The sequence below is a fragment of the Mya arenaria genome, chromosome 6 (genome assembly GCF_026914265.1).
Source record: "Mya arenaria isolate MELC-2E11 chromosome 6, ASM2691426v1".
NCBI classification, from domain to species: Eukaryota; Metazoa; Mollusca; class Bivalvia; order Myida; family Myidae; genus Mya; species Mya arenaria.
Genome location: NC_069127.1, coordinates 38,846,005 through 38,868,316, shown reverse-complemented (window position 1 = coordinate 38,868,316; position 22,312 = coordinate 38,846,005). Strand labels below are relative to the sequence as shown.

The following is a 22,312-nucleotide window of genomic DNA, read 5'->3' as shown; positions in this document are numbered from 1 at the left end:
TTGCTTTTATATTTATCAATAGTCTATACATATTATTTTCATTGTTCAAACATTAAAGTCCTTCAAAGAGTTGAACTTTTCAAAGTAAGCAAACAAGTGTCAAACAACATAATGATGTTAATGAGAACAAAACGTGTTATTCACATCAATCTCCTATCCTCTCATATATAGATGTATTTTGTGTACAACACTCAATACCGCGAAAGCAATACGTTAAGCACAGTTTGTTAGAGAATAAATTCAATAAACACATAGATATTAAAACTGACCAATTTTACACTATTTAATATGCATTGACCCCTGAAACATAACAATCCAGTTACATGTGTGAAATATACTCGTGTCATTGAGGCTGTAAGTGCCTTTATTTTGTGATATCGCTTTGTCTTGAGTAACGAGCCTACTCTGCGCAAATCTTGTGTTTTGTTGCACTGTGTCTGTGTAACATTTTACTGCAGCGCAGTTGTAGGATCAAGGACAAAGTATTACTGTTGTGTATCTGTTTCCACAACCGTGAACTCAGTATGGTCTTTCTTTGGCGCTGACACTACTGCAAAGTCGTATGAAGCTTGTTTCGAATGTTGGTCAGTATTGGATTCCAGAACAAAATATGTGTGACCTTCAGAATTGCTCTCTCCCTCTGCCGTTGTCGTCGAACCCTTTCCAGCGTCACTTTCCTGTTTCTTCCCTTTGCCATCGATCTTTGTTACATGTTTTGCCTTAGCATACTCGGCATTTGTACGTGTTGATTCCTGCGCATCAACACGATGTTCGTCAGCGTTAAGCATTTGAGCTTTCAATCCAGACATATTAATGTGCGAATAATCATCGTCCTGATCTACTTGGTCTGCCGTTGAACGAACATGATTCATTTGTGTATGGTTGTATGTCTCGTCGCGACTTTTTTTTGTTTTGCCTATACGTCTGCTAGAACAAGGGTCTCCCAAGTGGTTATAGGATGCGTCTTTGTCGTCAGGTTCCAAAGACTTACCATGTTTGACATTGGACATGTGCGAGTAAGTATTGTCGAACAAGGCATCTTTAGTGTTAGAAATGTGCGAGTACGTCGAATTAGCAGTAAGCGATCCGTCAATGTGGTTGTACGTGTTACCTTGCGGTTCTTTGGTAACAGGAAATTGTAGCCGTAATGTGTTGTATTCACCATCCATCATTTCGCCTTCCAAAGTCTCATCATGTTTACCAAATCCACTATCTTTGGAAGAAGCCGATACGTTGTCGGCAGACGTGGCACAATGTTCATCATAGGCTGGGTTACAATGGATATTATTTCTACACATCGCGCCTTGCTCCCTTGCCTTACGCCTTTTTATTTTCCTGATACGATTTAAAAGATTAACATTATAAGACACGTGTTTGATTTCCAAGTTGCTATAATTGTATGTCTTGTACTGCGTATAAACACATTTGATTAAAGAAACTGCGTTATGAGGTTTGATCTAAATTAATAATTAGAAAAACAACATAATTCTTAAACTCTTTCATCATTGTTACAATGAAGACTTGCTTTGAATAATATACTTTTTTGGTTAATGAGTCAAGTATGACCTAAATAATTGTTTTACCTGAAAAGGATCACCAGTCCAATTATTAACAAGGCAATAAGGACAATTCCGCCAATAGAACCTGCTATGACAGATACGGGGATAAACAAATATGATTAAAATACTTTGAATTAATGAAATGAAAATCGTTGTTCTTGTTTTTAGTCTAGCCTAACAAAAAACTGAACCGAACCAATAGTGTTCATGTGTACGGACGTATTACATCCTTATAAGGTTGACGAAATTCTTGCAGGACCCGTAATAGCGTTATTTATTGTGTGTTTTGGTGACATACATCAAATACACGAAATACAATTAAACGGAATATACATGTATTAATTAATATTTGAAATATGAAACACTTAAGAACAGCATTTTAGTCTCGGTTTCAAACCACAATTCTTAGAACTCACTGAACTAAGTACACGTGTGTTTTGTGATTTAAAAATCAATAAATGTAAGAACCTAGTATTTTAAATTCCAATGTAATTCTTAGTTATGTCATTTATTGTGCATTAAACAATTTATCATAAACAAAAAATGCATTTATTGCTTTATAACTGCTTTCTTAGTACGTTATACTAATAGATGTAGTGTAACGAATTTTGAGATTTAGTTTTAAAGCTATGCTAGGCTGTTTTTTGATATACAAGTAATCTTTCTTTGAGGTCTTACTTTTATGTATATCCATTAATGGACTTGAAGTTGTTACCTCGGACAGTGCTGATGGTTCGGCTTCCGTGGTTGACGATGAAATGATGGAAAATGTAATAATTCTTGTTGATCCATTAAACGACAAATTAAAAGTAAGTTCTACAAAATAGGTAATGTACATGATAAACTGCAGACATGGCAGTAAGAATATTTTTATAAATGAAGAGATGTAGTATATGCTTTCCGGTGGGTTTATCAAAATTTATCAAAGATATTCAAGCTTGATATTACACTGTCTCGAGAAATAATAGAGAGGATATTTGTTGAATTCAGTGTATGATCGTATTTTATTTTTGCACTCGTGGCGTACCTGCTTTATTGAAATGGTTGTTGCAATTGAAATAAATTAAGATGAAACCCTTATTCTCTCAACGAAACAGCTTACCACTGTTGTTAGAAATTCTTTAACAAAGGACAAAAGAATATCAAAATAAAATATTCAAGCAATATGGTTGTGTCTCTTACCAAATTTTAGCAATAATGTATTATTGAGAAACTATTTAATTCACGTATGGATGTTAACTTTTATAAATATATAAAACAAAACAATGTTGGTTTCCCTTGGTAGAAACCGACATGTGTGTTCTGTTGCAGCGGCGAAGAGGCCCTTACCAAGGTGTGGATCAAACCCACGAATTCTTTGTAAGAGGTGAACACTCCAGAAAAACTTACCTTTCTCACAATGACAGCCTACGTAACCGGTCTGACATTCGCAGGTAAAACGTATTAGCTGTTGTGTACACACACCGCCATTTTTACATGGAGACAGGATACATGGTACTGGAATAATAATGCATTTTCATTCATAGTTCAGGGTTCTATTTTCTAAACGGAAACTGTTTTAAGATCTTTATTGCAAAAAATATTCAGGATAAAAAAAATTCTATAAAATAAATTATATGTTTATCTAATTAAAACAGTTTCGTTTAATGATGATAATAAAAGTCATTTAAAAAAAACAAGAGACGTTTGTAAAATAGTATGTGCCTTGAGCTCCGCCTTGTCAGCAACCTTTGCTAGACTGCATAATTTAATAATAAAATATATTGACAACGACCTGACCTTTGACCTACTGACTCCAAAACGATTGGGGGTTAAGTCAAAGAAGATGGACTTGTAGAATTGTTTTGTCCTATGCCTATCTGTTCTCGAGTTTTCATGCGGAGAAAAAGAATCGTAGGCCGTGACTTCGAAATACTGACCCCAAAACAATATGCGTGATCTACTGGTCAAAGGCAACCAACTGTTATAGAGTTATTGAGCAGACAAAACATGGTATACCGACCGGCCGACAGACAGACAGACAGACCCTCCAACAAAACGACTCACTTATTGCTATGTGCAAATTATACTACGTTTCTTCAAAGGGGACATAAAATCATTAAATTGAAATAAGTGTTATGCAATATGAGAACCTGTCCGTGTTCACTTTCTGACAAATCATATTTTAAATTACTATTATTTCTGTTTAATGTTATTTGTCTGGTACGAATTATGAAGCAATCATATAAGTTGTCCGTTATGAAAAGGTTGTATTCGAAATACGAATGAATCATTTAAACTACTTACTGCACGCTTGGAATGGCCACCATGCTAGTACGAATGTGGTGTCTATAAAAGAAACAGTAATTATTTAAAAAGTAATGATTATGAATACGTCGCGAGATGAAAATATACAGCTTTTTACACGTACTTTGATGTGAAGTGATTTTTGCATTCACTGAACTAAATCCATAAAATATATAAAAGTCATTTTTTTAAAACAACATCTGAAATCGGCAACATTTGTAAAATGAGACAGTATTTTGTTGACCTTAATGCTTTTAATCAAAATAGTTATATAATGACGTTATTTTACATTGAAAGACCTTAACAACGGTAAACATATCTCTACGCGTGTACTTAATACAGTGTATGACAGTATGAATTTAAGTACTTGTATATATTAGGTAGATCAATGATGGTGGCAGTGAAAAGCAGTTTGGATTTGTACAATCGATGAAGTCTGGTTTCAACTTGGTTTCAACAAGTAAAAACCTAGTAGCTGTTCCTTTCCAATTTACTGTACTGTACTGATTGTTTAACATGAACGATAAGTTCTGGTATCAAAGTACGTACAAAAAGTGTTTATGAGATCGTTTAAAAGAAGATTTAATATAATAACTTTTGGCGTGTTGCAAGTGCATTCCAGATTGATTTACAATAACAATTGTACAGAAAAACAGGATGTTTTCGAGACAGAGGTTCCAATTTTGAGGTGTGACTGTAACAGCCAATAATTAACGATTTAAGTAGGCAATGCAGTGTACTTAAATTTCCATCTGTTCAAAGCAAATAAATTCAGTATTCTTTGTAATTCACCTCAATGATTGATAAATAATCATTTTGGAACGAATTTTCGCGTGTGCATTTTTAAGTCTTTACAGTACCACCTGTTTTGACGTTTTCGTAAAAAAACTGCAACCACGTGCATCTAAAACAATTAACTGTACTTTGTTTCTTCATGATTAAGACTCTTATAGAAACACTAACAACACTGTATTGATTGCCAATGATATCTTCAGAGATCTTTCTAAAATACTGTTAAGAATATATTATTCAAATTTTCTCAAAAAGTATTTTTTTTATGAAATCATATGCTAGTTTCTGAAAAATATAAAATGATGCAGTTGGCAGTCTAAGTCCCAAATTTAAAGGGACTAGACACCAGATGATACATTATTGCAAGAAAAAATGTCAAAACTTACATAAAATAGATATCGCTATGAACATCGCCTATGTAAAAGGCATGTAATCGTCCCTACTGATGTATCAAATCGCTTACGACACATTTATCCTTCGCAGTTTTTGCGTATTTCTTCCAAAGCAAAATTACTAGGTATATCTACCAAGAAAGTTTAAACATAATGGCGGAATATTTGTCATCACGTGATTTTTACATGCTTAATATACACACATTATTGCTACCAAAAGGACGGACAGTGTAGTGAAGTGGAAAACTTCTGCAAAACAACGTAGGCACATAAACAGACTCATTAACATCTGTAACGTTTTTGATCTATGGAAATGTTTAAAAGATATTTTCACTGCTGAAAATGTCGCTAATTGACAGCTATGTTTTGAAACGATCACGTTACTTGCAAGCTACTAGAATACAGACTTTTCGCGCTATTTTAAACGAGGAAGCTCATGATCGATACGTTTATTCTTTAACTCGTGTACTATGTATAATTGGTCAAATACTAGCTTGTATTGACAATTATTGGCTTGTTTCGAGAAAATACTGTAGTTACCGAATTTGGAACCATCTGGTGCCTAGTCCATTTAAGAACGGGGTTTTAATGTTGAAAAATGCAAAGTTGTTCTTGAAGTGTGCTCTTTTTATAAACATTATCTGTGTACGTTATCATTTGCTTACCCACACTGAATAATACGTCTTCTGTAATTATATTTTTTAACATCCTCATTCTCATTTCAAAGTTGTTGAACACAATGGGACATTTTCTCTAGTCATATTTGAAATAATAATAATAATAACAATAATAATAATAATAATAATAATAATAATAATAATAATAATAATAATAATAAACATAATAATAATAATAATAATAATGAACAACAACAACAACAACAACAACAACAACAACAATAATAACAACAACAACAACAACAACAACTATAATAATAATAATAATAATAATAATAATAATAATAATAATAATAATAATAATAATATTAATAATAATAATAATAATAATAATAATAATAATAATGATAATAATAATAATAATAATAATAATAATAATAATAATAATAATAATAATAATAATAATAATAATAATAATAATAATAAAAATGATCATAATAATAATAATAATGATAATAAAAATAATAAAATAATAATAATAATAATTCAGTTTTGCTGCTATTATTGTGAAATAAAAAGTGGATTTGCTTAGGTTTCAAAAGTTAATGGAATTGGTTATAGATTTTTTTCTTTGCCAACTTTGATTCAGGCCAATATGTTATTCCGATATAAATATATGTATACACGTCTTTAATAGGCTTCGCCGGCCGACTTTGTAGATCATTTTTTTTTATCGAAATACATTACATAGACCTGATAATCGATAACGAAAATTCTGAAAATGAATAAGTCTTAACAAACTCAGTGATAAATAACGTATGGAAAGAGTCAGATTTGTTTAGTGTTCTTAATACGTACTTCACCTTTTCAGACCTTGAAATCATATGAATACACAATACACTTTCACCGTTGAAAAATACTCATTACTTATAATAGTCCGTGCAAATAAGTATCCGATATCTATATTGTGTATAAATAATAATACCTTTCTTGACATAATCCATAAGGATCAATGTCATTATCAGAACCCTCATTTTCCAACACAATTTTATCTTTTATAACAGGGAAGTTAACATCTCGTCTGTGTTGCGCTCCTGAGTTTAAGTTGCGTAAGACATGCGGAAAATATATCATATATATACAGAGCCTCTTTATCGGTATTGCTTGAGACATGCTTATCTTTTAAGTGTGTTATGTACTTGAATTCATTTTATTCTTTAAAGCTGCACTCTCACAGATTTACCGTTTTGACAACTTTTTTTATTTTTTGTCTTGGAACGAGCAAATTTTTGCGAAATCCATGGAAACCAGTGATATAAGACTGCTGACAAAAAATCATATAGCAGATTTTTATATTTAAGTTAAAAAATTGAGTTTTATGTATTTTTCTTAAACCGCCTAAAACATTAATTTTCGAATGGAAATATGAAAAACTGCGATCTGATATTCTGTCAGCCATCTTTTATCTTTGGTTTGCAGATATTTACGCAAAAATCTGCTCTTTCCAAGACAAAAATTAAAAAATGTGAAATTGATATATCTGTGAGAGTGCAGCTTTAAAGCTGCACTGCAGATTGATGGTTTGACATTCTTTGTAGTTTTTGTCTCAGAAACAGCTGATTTTGGTATATTAAATGCCTTCAATTCAATAAGAAAACTCACAATAAAACAGATCTCAGTTGTTTGGAAAACTGTCGAAAATTGTATATGTTCCCTTAAGGCATAAAACATCAATTTTCGAACGTAAATATGAAAAACTTCGGTCTGATCTTTTTCAGCAGTCTTGTATCACAGGTTTCCAGATATTTACCCAAAATTGGCTCATTCCAAGACAAAAAATAAAAAAAAGTTGTCAAAATAGTCAATCTGTGAGAATGCAGCTTTAAAACGATGTTTTCAATTATTATTCATGTATACAGCATTTCGATCGTCATATTTATAGTAGTTTACACTGATTATTTAAGCTCGTTATGTATATTTATATATGAATCGTTTAATACTTTTAAATTGTTCATATAAACTAATTTCATTTTCTTTGTACAACTGTTTAACGTAAATGGTGCTGACATTCTAACACCTTTTTCTACTTCTTAGTGGATAAAATACCGATTTGGGTACTTTAAAATAAATAATTAGGAATAGATCTAAAATGGCAATAATTTCCATAGCTAAGTCAAATATGCAGTCATTCGAATATATGTATTAAACGAGTTGAAATAAATGGAAAATGAACACTATTGCCAATATGCTATAACATATAATGACCCCAAACAAAGCCTCTGTAGCCGGTCCGCTCAACACACTTTACACTAAAAACTATGTTCAGCCTACATATACAGGCGCAATAACTTTGGCACTTATTTACAGTATACGCCAGTTTAATGGGGGATCACTTTCGCGATGGATTAAACACTCATCCACACCACCTACGGAGTATGGGCTTCATTAACCACATAATTCTTGTCACTGATCATGTCCACTATGTATGTGCCAAGCATCACAAACCATTCTAAGAACATGCTTTTTATCAGCCTGTTATCAACAAACAAATTTGCCGGGTATTAAATAATAAATTTCTGACTGTATTCCCATCGCCGTTCCAGCCTCTTCAAAGTTAAACAGCTCCCTAGCGATCTTAGTCTCCTTTAAATCCTGCCTGTCAACATAGATTGGGATGTTTTTGAGTTTCTTCGCCCTGGCCTTTACACCGTCAATGTCTAAAAAGTCTCGAAATCTCAAAACAAGTCTTCTCCCCTTTCTCACCCTGTTACTAGTCCTATTATATACCCCCCTAAAACTTCATAACTAATGTATCAAGCTGTGATTCATTTAGCAAACATCTGAAAGCTAAATGTTTGCCAACAACAGTTTTCAGTTAGACTGTACACCACGATGTCTAACACTAGAAACACTATCTAAAGATTTATTTGTCGGTAGTTTTAAAATCTTCGTCTGAGCGCTACATATTTTCTCTAATTTATGGACTTTTCTATCAAGATCTGTGAAACATCTTGTTTTTGGTGATGTACATGTAAAACTGATGGTATTCAACTTTTTTATTGTTCCTGTTGATTTTTTTAAGACAAGGTTAAAGACTGTTTTCATACCTGCAAAATATATGCTACCTAGACTCCGTAAATATTCATTACGAAAATTATATCATACAGTCTCTATTTTATAATGGTTAAATATGTGTCTTATTAAGAATTATGCGTTTTACTTTTTCACACTCTCAAAAACTAATTAAACCCGCTAAACATGTGTGTATATTTATGTACATGATATGTATAGAAGCAAGGTCACCTAGTTTGGAAAGTATTTTAAAAACTGTTTTATCTTTACGTAAACTGTACTAATGAATACAGAACACAGACGTTAAAGGGACATTTCTGATTACATTACTGTGAAATCTATATAATTCATGTGAATCATTTTATTTTACCCGATTTGTTTACGTGCTATGTTATTCGGCTGATTAACCGTTTGTTATTATTGACAATAAATATTGGTGTGACCAAAAGATTGGCACGTAACCCATATATTATTACAATTAGTCTCAATACCCGGTAATTCACAGTTTATTTCATACAATGTAGATACGCATGCTTTACGTAGTTACAACTAGGTAAGGAAAGAAATATTCAGTAAAATACAATGTTCTTACTAGCGTTGTTAAAACCCGTTGTTATAAAAACGAAACAAGGAAAAAAACCTCCCAGGTACCACACAGTAAATATTCAAACAAGATGCACAAGTTGGCATTGGCATCTGTCTACGTGCCAAGTTTTGATCAAATGTATCGAGACGTTGCTGTGTTATCTAGTGCCTAAACAAAAAATCTATTATACACATGAACAAGAGGAAAAATGTTCCTAGAGTTATAATTCTTGAAAGGTGCACATTTCCAATCGATATCTACTGGTATCTATGTTCCAAGTTTGAAACAAACTCTACAAGTAGGTTTGGAGTCCTGCTACAGAAAACATTTGATTGAAGAAAAAGAAGAATATAAAGAATATAATTGAACAAATCAGTATATTGTTTTCAGCCGCAAGGGAGACTTATCTATCCTATTGTATTTCAAAATAATGAGCAAGATATTTGTTGTATTCCTTGGGATGGGTGTGAGATGTACAGAAACACAAAGTTTTGGTTACATGTTTACTTTGTGAAGTACGATTAACAAGTGCTATAAAAGTGTACAGCATCAGTATATATTAAATAATACATGCAAATACGATTGTGATTAAAGGGAAGTAATGCAATTTAACTCATTGTATATTGTAGTGTATGAGTAGTGTATATAATACAACACTATTGTAAACGTATTGGTTTATCAAACTATATTCCAATTATCAATGTTCAACTATTATCTACCATTTGTGGACAACATCATCAAGGTTTATTGATTAAATACTTTGATATGGTTGATATTTTATTTACATTAAGATTAAACATATAGTGTAACATATCATAGAAAGGGCAGGGAACTACAAATAATAAAACTTGTCATGTACATCAATTATTAAAATGTTAATCGATCATCAAACCATCATAGCATCAATATATATGCACAAACATAACAATATACACATATCAAAGATCTGATTTCTGTTTTCCAAATTATGAATTGATTTTATATTTATCAATACTATATGCATATTATTTCATTTTTTCACACAAAAAATCTACAAAGAGGTTAACATTTCTTAAACAAATACATACAAAAGTCAAATCCATTTAATGGTGTTAATGAGAACAAATCAATCTCCCATTCTCACATAATTATAAAGATATAATTTCGTTTACAACATTCAATACCGCGAAAGCAATTCGTAAAACACAGTTTAATAGAGATAAAATTCACTATACAGATAGGGAATATAATTGAACAAATATACAATATGAAATATACATTGACCCCTGATACATATCAATCCCTTTGCATGTGTGAAACATTTCATTGTATTGCGACGATAAATGCGTTTGTTTAGTAATAACGCTTTGTCTTGTGTAACGAACCTTAATTTTATTGCAATGTCTCTGTGTAACATTCTACTGCAGCTCAGTTGTTGGCTCAATGACAAAGTATTCCTGCTGTGTATCTGTTTCCACTACCGTGAACACGCTATGGTTTTTCTCTGGCGTTGCCACTACTTCATAGTCGAATGGTGCTTGTTTAGGATGTTGGTCAGTATTGGATTCCAGAACAAAATAAGTGTGACCTTCAGAATTGCTCTCTCCCTCTGCAGTTGCTGTAGAATCTTTTCCAGAGTCACCATGTTGTTTCTTCTCTTTGTCAACGATCTTTGTTACATTGTTTGCCTTAGCATATTTGGCATTTTTGCCTGTTGGTTCCCGAGCATCATCACGATGTTCGTCAGCATTTGGCATTTGAGCTTTCAATCCAGATAGGTTAATGTGCGAATAATTATCGCCCGGATCTACTTGATCTGCCGTTGGACGAACACGATTCATTTGTGCATGGTTGTATGTCTCGTCGCGACTTTCTTCTGTTTTGCCTTTACGTTTGCTAGAACAAGAGTCTCCCAAGTGGTTATAGGTTGCATCTTTAGCTTCGGGTTCCAAAGAATTACCATGTGAAACATTGGACATGTGCGAGTAGGTATTGTCGAACAAGGCATTTTTAGCGTTAGGAATGTGTGAGTACGTCGAATCAGCAGTAAGAGATCCTCCAATGTGGTTGTACGTGTTATCTTGCGGTTCGTTGATAACAGGAAAGTGTAGCCGCAATGTGTTGTATTCACCCTCCATCATATTGCCTTCCACAGACTCATCATGTTTATCAAATCCACTATCTTTGGCAAAAGTCGGCACCTTGTCTGCAGACGGTGCACAAAGTGCGTCATAGGTTGGGTTAGAATGGATATCATTGCTATATTTCGTGTAGTCGATTTCCGTATCATCACTTGCATGACGCCGTTTTCTTTCCCTGAAACGGTTGAAAACATTTACATTATAAGAAACGTTGTTAATGTACATTTTGTGCTGTGCACACACACACACACACACACACACACACACACACACACACACACACACACACACACATATATATATATATATATATATATATATATATATATATATATATATATATATATATATATATATATATATATATATATATATATATATGTATATATATATATGAGGGTTTTTTTAAATTAATAAGAGAAAAAAACATAATTCCTAAACTCTTTTATCATTGTTACAATGGCGATTGGAAATTAATAATTTAATTACTTCTTTATTGAGTCAAGTATTACCGAAATTGTTTTACCTGAAAAAGATCACGAGTCCAATTGTTAACAAGACTATAAGGACAATTCCGCCAATAGAACCGGCTATGATAGATACGGGAACTGACTCTGAAATAAAACAAATATAATAAATATATTTTTAATAAATAGTGAAAATCCTTATTCTGTTGTAAGTCTTAAAAGTTTTTGCATTAGGTGCTCTGATTTTTTTCCCTCCGTCTGCAGATAGAGTTGGGATCTTTAATCATATAAGTACTTGGGCTTTACCTTTACGTTTATCATTATTTGTTTTATTGATAAATTTCCTCAATTAATGCATACTTTGATAAGATTTACCTTTTGCTTTTTATCTCTATTAAGGATTGTTGGGATAAGAGTGAGGTTTGTGCACATAAACTGGTGTAAACCCCCAGTAACTTTACATTTTACTGACCGTTCCAAGGCGGTACCTAACAATTCTTGATAAACATACCTATTTTTATATATATATAGTATGTATGCACTGTGCTGTTTGTGGAGTTTTGTGCTGTTCTTCTATGTTTCTTGTCTGTGATTTTGTGTTCTATGTCTTTGGCGTTTGCCCAGTGCCACTAAACTGGGTTTATGTTTAAACTTTTTGCTACTGAGCTTGTTTCTGTAGCTTTTTGCATAAATATTTACCTACCAAACAATAATAGTACCGATAGTGTACCTGTGTATCGACGTGTTACATCCTCATTAGGTGGACGAAATTATTGCTGGACCAGTAATTGTGTTATTTATTTTTCTTGGTGACATTTATGAAATACTCCCAAAACCTAGAAACTAAACATATTCAATAATAACTGACATATGTAACACCATAAGAACAGTATTTCAGTTTTGGTTTCAAAAAACAAATTTAAGAACTCCCTGAACAGTGAACAGTTCACGTGTGTATTGTGATCTCAAAATCAATATATGTAAGAATCTAGTATTCTGAATTCCAATGTAATTCTTAGTACTTTCATTGATTGTGCATTAAACCATTGATCATAACTAATACTTATGTACAGTTACTGTTTTAAAACTGTTCTCTAGTACGAACTGACCAATACATTTAGTCATGTAGTCTAACAAATTTTAATGTTTAGTTTTAAAGTTATGCAAGGCTTTTATGTGTTAAACTACGATCTTTCTTGGAGGTCTTTACTTTTATGTGCATCTGATAATGGACTCAAAGTTGCTTCTTCGGACCGTGTTGATGGTTCTACTTCAGTGGTTGGCGACGAAATGGTCGGATATGTTAAAACCTTTGTTGATCCATTAGTCAAGGAATTAAAAGTTGTTTCTGCAAAATTAGTAATGTGCATAATAACTGCACACTTGAAAACAAACAAAATATTAATAAGTAAAGAATGGCAAGAATATAATTTTGTTGCAGATCGTTGCAGATCTATACTGATTGTTCAATAAACTAAGTACTGAAATGCCTATATCTGTACAGTATGTAAGTTTGGTTTATATTGCCAGCGTCCTTATTAGTAATACTTAGAATACAACCTCATTGGCTGATACATTGACAACGCAAAATCTGACACAGGGAGTGAGTATCAGATGAGGTACAGTTGGCCGACCTTTTAACACCCGCGAAAAGTGAACATCTTAAATTAGAATTTAATGCTTGCCTATCTGCAAACTCATTGGCTTAAAAAGCTGGCTGTAATCTAAATAGTGTAGCACATGTCGAGCATGCCCTCGTTCTGCTAAGCAGGTACATGTGTATTTTTAATTGCATCCTTCAATTGCATGTTATGTACCCGTAAACAGGTTCTTCGTTATTGTTTCTGGGCTTGTACCTGTAGTTTTCAATGCACTATTTAATTTTAAGCTTGTCTATTTGTCCGTATCAAACGTCAGTGCAAAAATAAATGGCGTTAAGTTTACAAGAAGCTTGCGATCTTTAAGGATTAAAGTGCAGTAAAATGACTAATTTAGAGGCATATGATATAATAAAAATATTTCAGTGTCAGATAACAACCAACTTCACCATGTGAACACAAAAATGTTACGAGTTTGGAACCTTTTGGTGCACAGCCTTTAATAAAGAGGTCTTTTAATCTCAGTGAAATAGTAATATTGCCAGAGCAAGGAGGTCAAAGAAAGTGTGTGTTGCGTATTTACCTGCTACATTTCTTGTTGGCGCAGTGGAAGTTTGTGTTGAGTATGTAGCTGTTTCTATTGATACGACAGTCGAACTTCCTTTTGATAATGTCGTCATCATCGTCGCAGTTGTTTTGTTCGTACTTGTGGCCGGTGGTGTAAATGTTGTTGTTGCTTCTTTAGGTGTTGAATCCGTTTGAAATCCACTGTTTGCCACTGTTGTTGGAGATTCTTTAACAAAGGACAAACTTATATTACCAATGAATATCCAAAGAAAACAGTTAATTTTTATATTATTAGCTCACGTAAAAGGCAAATTCATATGAGAAGCAAAATGGCTGTGTCTCTTCCCAAATTTTAACAATATTGTATTATTGAGAAACAATGAAACTCTCGTAGGTATGTTAGATTTTATGTATATATGTCTATATATATATTCTCGGACAATGTTGATATAAAACGCACATTTAATTCCAACGTCCGCCCAGCATTGCTTGGAAGAAAATCAATTAATTATGTATTAACATGTTTGTTGTCAGCTTTAAGTTGATCTTATAATGATTTAATATTTCACCTCTATTGTATGGACAAATATAGATTATATGACATACACTTGATTTTGTTCCCTGCATAGAAACCAACATATGTGTTCTGTTGCAGAGACAAAGAAGCCGTAACCAATGTATGGATCAAACTCACGACTTCTTGGTGAGAAGCGGACACCTTAGAGAAACTTACCTTCCTCACACTGTTTGCCTTGGTAACCTGTCTGACATTGGCAGGTATAGCTGTTTGGCACGGGTATACATGTACCTTCATTTTCACATGGATGGCTACGACATGTTTCTGTAAGAATAAGGCAATTTCATTCTTAAATGTTTTTAAAGGTCTCCATTTTTGAAATGGAAACTATTTTAAGATCTATATGGCATAACTAATTAAGGATAAAGATTATTTTATAAAACTGTTTATACAATTATATCAGTTTCGTGTACTAATGCGATATATTATTACACGCAAGAGATATTGTAAAAATATGCCCACGGAACGCCGCTTTCGCCAGCAACATTATACTGACTACTCTCGTTTGCACGATAATACGCGAAAAAAGTGATCTTAACAGGGGAAAACAGGAGGAACTCACTTGTGCGGTCACTTGGTGACCACATATCAAACTCACATGTGCCCAGGCCGGGACTGGGACTGGTGTCGCCTATATGTGAGAAGCGAGTGCGCTAAAAACTGCGGTTACCGGACAAAGCTTTTGTATTTATATGATTTCAAGGCAATCTACTACAAAGAAAATAAAGTGTTTGTGTTAAACCTGTTTGTCTAGAATCAACACTTATTCCATAAATGTAAAACCATTGCTTTGCAATGGCAACCAAAAACAGAAATCCACGTGTTTTCATGTGCAAGTATACTTGAAGGTGGCAGGTAAATCCAGACAACTTCGACTGACTTCATTTATTCAGACCTTGAAACCATATAGATAAAACATATTTTTTATCGCAAAAGGGTAGGTCAAAGCTATGTGAGGCATGATAGAGATTTGTGACTTCACTTCTCAGAGCTCCTGACTAACAAGAATTTGTTAGGTGTGTGGGTTTCTGGCCTTTATATTATCCAGAATATGATCAAGCACGCCAACCATTTTACTAGAGCAGAGGTTGGTGATTTTAACTAATTTCAACCACTGTGACATAAAAGGAACTTGATATGGAAAAGGATTAACATACAATTAACATGCAGAACGTTTTGGTTAATTCATTGATTGCTTATTTTGAGCATCTTTTTGTCAACCTGGTCACTTGGAAAGTAACATGCAAGCTTGCTGAACGTCCTCAGATCGGTGAAACTAAATACGAACCAGACGGTAGTGTTTGTAATTGAAAAGAGGCGGGTACCCTAGAGAAACTCACCTTCCTCACATTGTTTGCCTTGGTAACCTGTCTGACATTGGCAGGTATAGCTGTTTGGCACGGGTATACATGTACCGCCATTTTCACATGGATGGCTACGACATGCTTCTGTAAGCAAATGGCAATTTCATTTTTATATATTAATAAAGGTTATCATTTTCTAAAAAGAAACTGTTTTAAGATCTTTATGGCATAACTAATTAAGGATAAAGATTATAAAACTGTTTATACAATTAAACAGTTTCGTGTACTAATGCGATATATTATAACAAGCAAGAGATATTGTAAAAGTATGCGCACGGAACGCCGCTTTCGCCAGCAGCATTTAATATACTGCATAAAAGTATTTGAAGAATAGATGTATTGACAAGCACCTTGACCTTTGACCTCCTGACACCCCAAATTTGGGGTAATTTACTGTTCAATGGAGTTCATTGTCTTTCACCTCGTGACATTCGTCGAGGCATTATTCCAAAAACAACAAAGGCCATGACTTCGAATTGCTGACCCCAAAAGCAATAGAGGTGCATGACAACCAACTGGAATAAAATGAGGTCTATGTGTTATCGTGCCTTAGTTTTATGCTGACAGAGCTAAACAAACTTATATTGTGGCGGGCACATTTGAAAGGCAACGCACTGGTGGAATTTCATTGTTCTACTTCAAACTGTTCTTGAGTTTTGTACAGACAAACAATGGTCTACCGAACGATTGACAGACACTACGACCGACCCTCCGAGTAACCGACCGCTATGTACAAACGATATGCACCATAATATTCCAATGGGACATACAAAGCATTAAAATGATTTAATGTGATACAATTAGAGAGACTCTCGAGCTCACGTTTTGTCAGTCCTTTTACAAATTATAATAGTTTTATGTTATACGTCTGTTACAAAACAAAACACGCAGCTTTCATCTAACGTGTCCGATAAAAAAAGAATTAGTTGTAACACGAATAAATCATTTAAGCTACTTACTGCAAGCTGGAGGTGGTCGACATGATTGGGTGGACGAGGCTTCTATAAAAGAAACAGTAATTATTAGAAGATAAATAATGCTTTCGAACTGCGCAAAAAGTTAGCAGATACCATATTCCATTTCTAATGGTTAGAATATTAACTAATTCCAGGTTACTCAGGTGTGGGTGGTAATATCCGACCCGAGGGCACGTGCCGCAGCCTCGTTATCCGCTACACAGCAAACCCCGAGGTCAAATTGCACCATCCGTGCCGGACATAAATGATCGAAACTTTTATTTCATACCTTTTACTTTCACATTTTATAAATATTAATGTTCGAAACGTTATGATTTACATTTTACCAAAACGTGCGCTTGTCTTTGTTTCCCGACGTCGTTGATGTCAAAAACATATATACTTCCCTACTTCTACTATAACTATTACTACTACTACTACTACTTAATACTACTACTACTACTACTTCTACTACTACTACTACTACTACTACTACTACTACTACTACTACTACTACTACTACTACTACTACTACTACTACTTCTACTACTACTACTACTACTACTACTACTACTACTACTACTACTACTACTACTTCTACTACTACTACTACTACTACTACTACTACTACTACTACTACTACTACTACTACTACTACTACTACTACTACTACTACTACTACTATTACTACTACTACTACTACTACTACTACTACTACTACTACTACTACTACTACTACTACTACTACTACTACTACTACTACTACTACTACTACTACTACTTCTACTACTACTACTACTACTACTACTACTACTACTACTACTACTACTACTACTACTACTACTACTACTACTACTACTACTACTACTACTACTACTACTACTATTACTACTACTACTACTACTACTACTACTACTACTACTACTACTACTACTACTACTACTACTACTACTACTACTACTACTACTAACAAAGAAGATGAAATCACGGGTGTGTAGCGCACCTGACTTGTAATAAATTAGTTTAAGTCGTGACTTGGAAGGTATTCGGAACGTTTTGATGAAATACGGTATTCTTTTAAGTGGAATTTGATCTGGAATTTATTTATTTCTATAAAACCGTGTTTGCATTTCGCTTGGTATGTTTATGGTAGGTTAAACCATATCACTCGTTTGAATATTTTAAATTGTCCATATACATTGTATTTATATATATATATATATATATATATTGTGAATTTAATACAAATCTCAGATATATATATAAAATATTCAGAGTCAGGTCGGAGTTTCTTAACACTCTTTCAGTATGAGTGTTTTGTACGCAAATACTGCAAAACATAAATTGATTAGAAATATGTTCACAGGCAATTAAACACCTATTTAGTTTAGCTTACATTTAACGATTGTGAAACAAGTTACAACCATATACGTATCACTATGCACGATGTTACGCGAGAGAGTGGGGGTTGGGGTTGTGGAGGAAACAGGAGGAACTCACTTGTCCGGCTTGGTGGCCACAAATCGAACTCACATACGCCCAGGTCCGGAATGGAAACCGGGTCGCCTTTAGACGAGAAGCGAGTGCGCTTAACCATGCGCTTGGCGGAAAAAGCTTTTGTGGGTTTTAAGGTAACTTCCTTCAGAGAAAAAGCAGTGTTTATGTTTAACCGAGTTGTCCAGCATCAACACTTCTACCAGTATGTAAAACCTTTGCTTTGCAATGGCAACCAAAAACAGACATCCAATTGTTTTCACGTGCAAATATATTTGTAGGTGGAAGGTCAATCCAGACAACTGTGAATAACTTCATTTATGATTCAGACCTTGAAATCATAATTATAGATACAAAACCCTTGGAATATAAAATGGTAGGTCAGAATAAGTTATATAAGGCCTGGTAGAGATTGCTAACTTCTCAGACCTCTTTTCTTACGTTTTGGTGTGTCCTGCGTTATACTATCCCGAATTTTAGCAATCCCACAAAGCATTTTACCAGTACAGAGCTTGCTGGCTGATTTCAACCACTGTCATATAAAGGAAAATTATGTGGCAAAGGACTTAAGGGAACATATTGGGTAATATAGTTTTGTTTAATGAAACAGAAACAGCGGGACATACACAAAAATCCCCACAGTTGCCAACAATGTAATTTGAATAAAATAGCGAGAAGAACATTTGTGGCACTTTAAAAAATCATAGAAGTGGTTCAAGAGATTTGGGCAGAACGATATGTAACGTTATGATGCAGTTCAAGAGATATGTAGCGGACATGAATATAGTAATATGACCTCCAAGTGTTACCTGAACCGAGCTGGTAAGCGGTTAAAGAGATATGGATCGAACACGAAATATAGTCATATTAGAGTCATGTGACATTTGGCTCTAAGTTTGACCTTGACATTGAACCGATCTAACTAAAACTTACGCTTTGCACATCATCTCAATATGATGAACATGTGTATGTAGTTATTTTCAAATCCATTCAGCGGCTCCTTGGATATGTAGCGGACAGGAAATAAAGCGGACAGGAAATATAGCCATATTATAGTCTTATGACATTTGATCTTTAACTGTGACCTTGACCTTAAACCGAACTGATTGTTACAAGCGTCCTTCATATCTTCTCAATATGGTAAACATCTGTGGTTAGTTATTACAAAACCCTTCTAGTGATTCACGAACTATGGCCCGGACACGAAATGCACTCATATGACATTTGACTTCTTAAATGTTAGAACCTTTCACGCGGCGCACTTATCCCCTTCGTAGTTTAGCAACGCACCTTTATGTATTAATACTATGTTTTATATAATCTTGTGAATTGCTGCTTGTTTTGTTTATGTCATTTCGAATGTTGAAATAGAGCCTTGATCGTTTGCAACTTCAGCAGTAAGTTGTCCTTGGCCAGTAGAAGATCCTTACTGTTAGTGGTATTCGACAGATAGACGGTTTTACATATGACCGTAATATGTCACTTTTATGTTGCCCTTGACCAGCGGATCGCCCAATCTTTAGGTCAGTAGGTCAATGATCAAGGTCAAGGTCAACAGTTTATAGAAGCCTTGTCCTAAAATAACTTCCAGAAAGGCTTGCCCTTTGGCTAAAAGACTCCTGTGGTAAATTGCCCTTAGTCAGTATATGACCCCTATTGTCAGTAGGTCAAAAGTTAACGATAGTCTAATAATCTGTGTACACGAAATAACGCAAGAATGGTCTGACCAAGAACAATAAAACATCATTCATAGGTGTATCATTAAACTTCAATATAAGGTTGCTTTTGACCAGTATAAGATCCGTGTCATTTATAAGGTAAGTACGTCAAACGTCAAGTTCAAATGATGTCCGCACGATAACTCGAGAACGGTTCCACTTAAGACCACAGTTCTTCAGTGGTAGGTTGCCCTTGACAAGTTTATGACAAATCCTGCTTCTAGGTCAGTGTGTCAAAGGTTACGATCATAAGCCTTATGAAAACTTTTTGTGTTCCATAACCCGAGTCACGTGAAGACTTTGAACTGTATTCAAAGTTTGAAACGTTTGTCCAAACTTTGCTGACTAAACAGTAATTGAACAGTGGTTATTTTCATATACTACATTCCCACAATCTCTGAGTACTGTGAGTGACTACACCCCCTCCCTTCCTTCTCCCCCCTCCATTCCACTTTCCTAGCACTACATATCACCCCCCCCCCAGCCACCGTGTATTTCTCAACCCACTTATGTAAGAAATTATATTTCTATAATTACAGCATCCTATCATAAAATGGCGCTTTACCCATATTGTACCAGTTATTTTTGTATATTTCTATCAGTGCGTACCAGCAGTAGTGTATCAAACAATTACTTTGATTTTTTTTATTTGTATTCACCCTATCCCTAACAATGAAAACAGAAGAGAGACTTAGGGTAATTCTCAATTCTGGGATTTACTCATTGTTTATGCATTTTGTATATATGTTATGCATTTCTGTAGCTCAAATGCTTATTTTCTTTGTTTAATATTTTCTGCAATAAATACTGGTTAAACCAAAAAAAAATAAGCAAACACACAACGTACACAAAACCACCACGTAAATAAATTGCGTTTAATTTGCATCTTCTACCTTATTGTTTCATTTCCAAAGTTAAGACACTACTGACTGCACCATTTTATAACATGTCCGATGCTCGTATGTTAATATATACAAGCATTTTACTTTTTGAGAGCATTAAAACACAGACGATGCCAAGCAACTTAATACCTAAACAATAACAAAAATCGCAATTATTATTGTAACAAGTGGAACTGTAATATGTCAAAATGCCCGCTCAGGAATTCAGGTGTCAACGGAGTCATTATTTTCACTTCAATACTGCTTGACAGTCAAGTGTCAATGACGGCTGATTTATATCAAAATACCAAATATAATAGTATCCTTTCCTAAAATATGTTAGCTGAAAATCTCTGCTTTAACTTTGATGTATTAAGTCCGTTATAATGCGTACCTACATATCTGGTGCTGTTCTGCATTCACTAAAATAAATCCATAAAGTATATCCAACAATCTCAAATGTGAGATAAGACAGTAGTTTGTTGTCTTAAATGTATTTAACAAGTAAAAAAGAAATATTTACATTCAAAAGCCTTGAAATAGACAATCACACTTACAATTCCAAATGCTTTTTTTGAATTGAGTAACTAGTGGCACTCGGGCGTTGACTTATATATACATGTGAATATATTCTGTTAAGCATATTACATTCATATAAGTTACAATTCTGTTATCAGTAAATATTATTTTCCATAAATGCATTATTTAGTAAGTAGTTAAAGGTTTATTACTCCACAATTATGTTTGTGTTACATGTGTATGTACTGATTGGGAATAAGAGTGTCATTTAATATGTACTTTACTTAAATCAAATCAATATAAATACACTTTTGGAACCTTTCAAAAATACTCATAATTAAAAATAGACCTTGCCTTTTCTAAGTATCCAATATCTATATTGTATATAAAGAATGGTATCTTTCTTAACATAATCCATAAGGATCAGAATCATTATCAGAGCCCTCATTTTCCAACACAAATGAATCCCTTATAACTTGATCGTTAAAATCGCGTCGGTGTAGCGCATCTGAAGTGACTTGTAATAAAATAGTTTTTGGAAGGAATGCGGAAGTTTTTGTTGCTGAACCATGGTAGTGCTCAGTGTAACTTATAACTGAATTAATTTCCTTAAATAACACCGTGTTTACATTGATTTATCATGTATGCACCACTTCGATTAGATTGAAATGATAATGGTAGTTTATACTGATTTGAATTAGCTCGGTGTATATGTATATATATGCATGCATCACTCGTTCGAATGCT

At 33.8% G+C, this 22,312-nt stretch overlaps 1 protein-coding gene across 2 annotated transcripts; it reads right to left on the bottom strand.

The window, feature by feature from the left end:
- Positions 1 to 9,942: 9,942 nt before the first annotated feature.
- On the bottom strand, positions 9,943 to 22,089 carry LOC128237330 (delta-like protein D). Of its 2 annotated transcripts, none has more exons than XM_052952748.1 (7): positions 21,967 to 22,089; positions 16,957 to 17,000; positions 15,974 to 16,081; positions 14,790 to 14,897; positions 14,073 to 14,282; positions 11,951 to 12,038; positions 9,943 to 11,599 (listed from the first exon to the last, which is right to left on the bottom strand). In XM_052952748.1, exons 1-7 carry the CDS (start codon positions 22,011 to 22,013, stop codon positions 10,702 to 10,704), a joined length of 1,503 nt encoding a protein of 500 aa, XP_052808708.1. In that variant the 5' UTR covers positions 22,014 to 22,089; the 3' UTR covers positions 9,943 to 10,701. The 2 variants fall into 2 exon arrangements, with proteins under 2 accessions (XP_052808708.1, XP_052808709.1); XM_052952749.1 differs by having other exon boundaries at positions 14,196 to 14,282.
- Between the last annotated feature and the right edge of the window lie 223 nt (positions 22,090 to 22,312).